Here is a 6,000-nt window from a genome sequence, read left to right on the forward strand (position 1 = left end):
TCTCCTCTATGGTGTGAACAGTTTTAAAAGCCGACTTTCATCAACTGTTCTCCTTGCCTCTCCCTGCCATCACAAATATTATGGTGAGGGTTTCTCTCCAAATTATCCCTCAGTAAAGAGGGGGTCACATTATCCACATTCTTAACAAACTGCACACATCTATTAACTTTACTCGGAGTAACGAAGGAAACGAAATATGTTCACCTGAAATACCCACTATTAGTGTTAGTTTGATGTGTATGGAAGTCACATGATGGATTAGGTTGGAGACAATAAGGAAACAATAAATTGAATAAAGATGTAGGAATTATTCCTGGGGTATGAGCTCATAATTATGAGTGCTGGATGCCATTGTAAACAAGCCTCTTAAAGATGGTTTAAAAAAATCAACATAATGACATGTTGTAGGTATCACAAACACACACAAAAGAAATGAAGATCAAGGATACTGTCTTTTGAATGAGTATTTGTGACAAGGGATAATAAATGCCAGTGAAAACATCCTACACAGATTCAAAAGGGACTAAGTTTCAAAAAACTTAAATAGAAATAAAGAGGGCATACTCTGGAAAACTGTTAGGTGATTCAAAAGTGGCTCTATCGAGGATGATTCTCATGTTAAATATTTTATGTGTTTTAAATAAAATTACTTACAGAACATGAGGGTAGAAAACACTGTGTGACTAATTAATGCTTTATAAAATATGCTATCTTCATAAGTCTGTATAAAGAAATTAAAAATAAATACAATTTGATATTCATTTGCATTCTGAATAGTTTACTTATTATAACTGAACTTCTTTTGTGTGCCTGCCATACTTCCCACTGGGAAAATGGGAGACCCCCATATGGGGAATCTCCTCATACTTGTGTGTGTTTATTAGTCATTTGGATCCCTCCCCACTCATGTAATTCACAGGGTTAAGAAAACTGAGGCTCCAGGAGAGGGTGTTCCATTCAAGACTCACAAAGAGTGGTTAATGGCACAGGTTGGACTAGAACCCAGGTTTCTACGTGGGTACCATGCTCATTTCAGTCAGAGTGGGAAAGCCCAGCAACATCACAGAGATAGGACCAAGTATGCTGGGAGTAGAAAGTAGTGAGGGCAGTAAGTGGAGAAGCTCTGTAGGATGACAGGAAGCGACTAGAAAACTTACAAGACTTTCTTTTTTCCTAAAATAACTATATTCTTTTTTTTTTAAACTGAAAGAGTAATACATATTATGGTAAACATGTGGTTTGGTTGCCTTTCTTCTGAGGACTAATTCTTCCCACTCCATAAAGTACTGTCAGGGATCTCTACCATGGAATTGTGCCCTGTGACAGGAGAGGCACATGACTTGGTCGGATCCGTGAGAGACTCCCCCTCTCCTGAACGTAGTTACAAATCTACCTGGGTCATGTGACCAGGAGGGGCTATAACAGGGAAGAACAAGTCTGACGCCATATTGGATCTGTTTCTTTTACTTTAACTTTTGTGTTATATCACTTTCGCTACAAGTTAATAACTAAAGGGATGTTGGCTATAGCTTAAGTATAAATAATGGCCCATCTCTGGGAACCCTGCCTCCCATGTGTGGAGTGTTAAGCTAAAATACTTTTGTTTACATCACAGAAAACATCCTGACCAGGCCCACCTGTGAATGGCAGCAGGAAAGAAGAAATTAACACATCCCCTCTGGAGTCTGGCTGGAACCAGGAAATATTTGCAGCAACTTATTGCCTTTTTTACTCCTCACCTCTCCCTCTTTGTTCTGTTAAAGAAACTAGCCTCCAAACGCTGGCAAGATGGTTCTCTGGGACACTAGTGCACCATCTTCTCGGTCTGCTGGCTTTCCAAGTAACGTTGCTATTCTTTGCCCCAACAACTCAGCTCTCGATTTATTTGCCTGTCATGCGGCAAGCAGTACAAGCTTGGACTTGGTAACAGGGCCAGTCAGAATCATCTAGAGAAACTCTCTTTCTCCTGAAGTTATGGAGTGGAAATAACAAAGAGTAGTGTTGCCATTGGCCACATGGAGGAAGACCATCTTCAGTGGCTGGGAAGGAGGCCAACACTCAGAGCGAAACAGGGTCAAGAAATCTAATGAAGGAAAACACCCTGCTTTGATTCACATGTTCTGGTTGTTGCGGAAATAGTGTCCCTAGACTTCCCAGTCACATAAGCCACTAAACTCCCCTTTTTATTCCAAATCAACCAATAGTCTTACAAGTATATCAAGGAAAAAATAGACAATCAAAAGAAGAAAATAGACCCACACACCTATGGACAACTAATCTTTGACAAAGGAGGCAAAAATATACAATGGGGAAAAGACAGTCTCTTTAGCAAGTGTTGTGGGGAAAGCTGGACAGCCACATGCAAATCAATGAAGTTAGAACACATCCTCACACCATGAACAAAAATAAACTCAAAATGGCTTAAAGACTTAAACATAAGACAACATAAAACCTCTAGAAGAGACCACAGGCAAAACAATCTCTGACATAAATCGTACTAATGTTTTCTTAGGTCTCCCAAGACAATAGAAATAAAAGCAAAAGTAAACAAATGGGACCTAGTCAAGCTTACAAGCTTTTGCACAGCAAAGGAAACCATAAACAAAACAAAAAGACAACAAATGAACTGGGAGAAAATATTTGCAAATGATGTGACTGACAAGGGCTTACTTTCCAAAATATACAAACAGCTCATACAACTCAGTAACAAAAAAACAAACAACCCAATCGAAAAATGGGCAGAAGAGCTAAATAGACATTTCTCCAAAGAAGACATACAGATAGTCAATAGGCACATGAAAAGATGCTCATCATAGCTAATTATTAGAGAAATCCAAATCCAACTGCAATGAGGTACCACTTCACACCCGCCAGAATGGCCATCATTAAAAAGTCTACAAATAATAAATGCTGGAGAGGGTGTGGAGAAAGGGAACCCTCTTCACACTATTGGTGGGAATGTAAATTGGTTCAGCCACTATGGAAAACAGTATGGAGGTTCTTAAAAAAGCTAAAAATAGAGTTGCCATGTGATCCAGCAATCCCACTGCTGGGCATATACCCAGACAAAACTATAATTCAAAAAGATATATGCACCCCTATGTTCACAGAAGCACTACTTACAATAGCCAAGACATGGAAACAACCTAAATGTCCATCGACAGATGAATGGATAAAGAAAATGTGGTGTGTATGTATGTATATATATATATATATATATATATATATACACACACACACACACAAACACAATGGAATATTACTCAGCCATTAAAGAGAATGAAATACTGCCATTTGCAGCAACATGGATGGACTTAGAGATTATCATATTAAATGAAGTAAGTCAGAAAGAGAAAAGCAAATATTACATATTTGATATCACTTATATGTGGAATCTGAAATATGACACAAATGAACATATCTATGAAACAGAAGCAAACTCACAGACACAGAGAACAGACTTGTGGCTCACAAGGGTGGGGGTAGGAGGTACTGGGAGTCTGGGATGAGCAGATGCAAACTATTATATAGAGGATGGATAAACGACAAGGTCCTATTGTATAGCACAGGGAACTATATTCAATATCCTGTGATAGACCATAATGGGAAAGAATATGAAAAAGAATACATATATGTATAACTGATTCAGTGCTATATAGCAGAAATTAACACAACATTGTAAATCAACTATACTTCAATAAAATTTTTTAAAAGAGAGGAAGAAGAAGAAAATAGAAATCAACCACAGTCATTACCCGGAATGAAAACACACAGACACACACACACACACACACACACACTCACATGTAGAAATACACTGTTTAATAAAAGATTTTTTTTTTTTTTTACTAACAATATATTGCAAATATATTTTCTTAGGAGACGTCACTGCTTTTGTCAACTCTAATACTAACCAGCTGCGTAAGAATGAGCCATCTCTTAAAATCTCTGGTTATCAGTTTTTGCACCTGTCAAGGAAAGAATCTGGAAGTAGACTGCTAAAATCCAGCAAGGTTGGATAGGTAAGTGAGACCTTTGGATGAAATATTTTAAAGGCCAGGTAGAGCAGTTTGGCATCAGTGAACTACGGCGGGCTCCTAAGCCACAGACCTTCTCAACTCCATTATTTTTTCTTAATATTTAAAATTATTTATTTTATCATTATGCACATTGAAGGAAAGCATTATAGACAGCAGAGTTCTTTCCCACCATAAAATTTACACCCATTTAATTAGCTAGAAACACTAGCTTGAAAAGGTACTGATCTGTTCCACCTGTAATAATTTCTCTACAGCAAACAGTTGTCTTATAGTTGGAACATGTTGAAGAAAATATTATCTCACAAGTCTTTTTTTGTCGAGTCTCAATCACCAAGAGTTCAAGGGACTTTGAGAGAATCCTGGTGTCCAGCATGGCCTGATGAATGCATTAAAATCAAGCAGTGTATTTGTATTCTGAAACTACTCTTAGCTCCATACAAATGTTACTTGGGTTGTGGAGCTCATGTTTCTCGTACTGGCACTATGACATCCGAAGGACATTTTGTCGTGAAAGTTGCCCACCAGTTTTGTTTTGTTCCTTCTTCATTAGCCTCTGTGCTTCCTTTTCCATTTTCTTCCTTTCTGCTGCTCTCTTTTCTCTGTCTGCTGTCTTCTGCTGCCTCAGAACTTCTTCTTCTTCCCATGCATTGGTATTTTCCCGCCAGGTATCCAAGTCACCTAAGTCAGGAGACTGATGAATAAAAGGCATATCTTGTGTAACTGCTAGTCTACTAGAGAAACCCGTGCTACCATCTGGGATGCCAAAATTTAATGGTTTTCCCTTCTTAATAATGATTTTCCGGGGTTTCCTTATAGTTGGTATCACGTCCTTAAAATAGTCAGGTTCCAGTTGTTCTAAAGCATTTTGCTGTGTTGCCACATTCCATTCCCTCCTTCAATCTTTACACTGGTGGCTGCATCTTCATCCCATCCCATCTGTCTGCTTAGGAACTGATGAATAATCCACTGTAGTTGGCAAAGTTCTTTGGTCTCCACTTAATTTCCGTCCTCTGCCAGGTCTGCGTGTTACTCTCTTTAGGAATGAAAATACTGTTGCTAGGCAGGTACAAACTTTAAATAAGCGAAACTGTGTGCTACCCGTGGTGGGAATCAAAACCTGCCCCTCCTCCTCCCCGCCCGCCCGGCGGAGGCTCCCAGCTGCTGCGGGCTGCGCGCGCACACAAGGCGCGCGCACGCCCGCTGCTGGTCGCTTCCTCGAGCTTGCGCTCCGCCGGGTCAGTCCCAGACCCGCTCATTCAAAGCTGGGCGCGCGCTCAGCATCTCAGCCGCCGCCGCTGCTGCCACGCAGCTGCCATAGTCGCCCCCTCGTCGGGAAACCCTCCCCCAGTCCCTCCTCCTGCCTCAAGGCGGCTCTTGGTAGTTCAACTCCATTCTATTTTTCTTTTCTTTTTTTTTTTTTTTTTTTAGTTCTTATAGCACCGTTTGAAATTGTAAGATAGTTCCCCCAAACACAACTTTATTTTCTTCCTATCTTCCTGTCATTTCCTGAAAATAATACATTTGTTTTTCTTCTTCTATGAAATGAGCCTTGTTATATACAAGCCACATATAAGAAGTTGTAGCCTCGGCTTCTGAAGAGTGGACGATATGAAAACCCATGACTCCTCCTGCTTCCGTGGACGTAGGACCGACCATGCTCTTATTTAAGATCCTCCTCCTAAATCCCTTTGACAGGACCTCACCAGCTGATACACCCTTGGCTTGCCTCGCATCTAATAATATCCTGGATCTGGATTTCCTTTCAGATGTTTCTAAATTTGATTCGTCTTCGTTTCAGCCACAGAGCCATCCCAGAGTAAAGGGCAAAGAAGGTTATAGGCCTTTTTCACCCCGGGGAATCTTAGAAACCCAAGAACGGATTCTCCCAAGAAGGGACTCTTCAGGATCAAAGATCTCCCTGTGGGGAGATGACTAAACCCCTTTATCTGGCGTGTGGCAT

At 40.2% G+C, this 6,000-nt stretch overlaps 1 protein-coding gene and 1 pseudogene across 1 annotated transcript in view; one reads left to right on the forward strand and one right to left on the reverse strand.

Moving 5' to 3' along the window:
• SLC8A1 (solute carrier family 8 member A1) overlaps window positions 1–1,691 on the forward strand; it is a 439,650-nt gene extending 437,959 nt beyond the window's left edge. Inside the window, exon 13 of the mRNA XM_067007701.1 lies at window positions 1,616–1,691. Coding sequence (XP_066863802.1) covers window positions 1,616–1,668 — 53 coding nt within the window. The 3' untranslated portion in view covers window positions 1,669–1,691. The remainder of the gene's footprint in view (window positions 1–1,615) is intronic.
• A 2,895-nt stretch (window positions 1,692–4,586) lies between these two features.
• LOC131765322 (receptor-binding cancer antigen expressed on SiSo cells pseudogene) lies at window positions 4,587–5,356 on the reverse strand (annotated as a pseudogene).
• Between the last annotated feature and the right edge of the window lie 644 nt (window positions 5,357–6,000).

Source organism: Kogia breviceps, chromosome 11, assembly GCF_026419965.1.
Source record: "Kogia breviceps isolate mKogBre1 chromosome 11, mKogBre1 haplotype 1, whole genome shotgun sequence".
Classification (NCBI taxonomy): Eukaryota; Metazoa; Chordata; class Mammalia; order Artiodactyla; family Physeteridae; genus Kogia; species Kogia breviceps.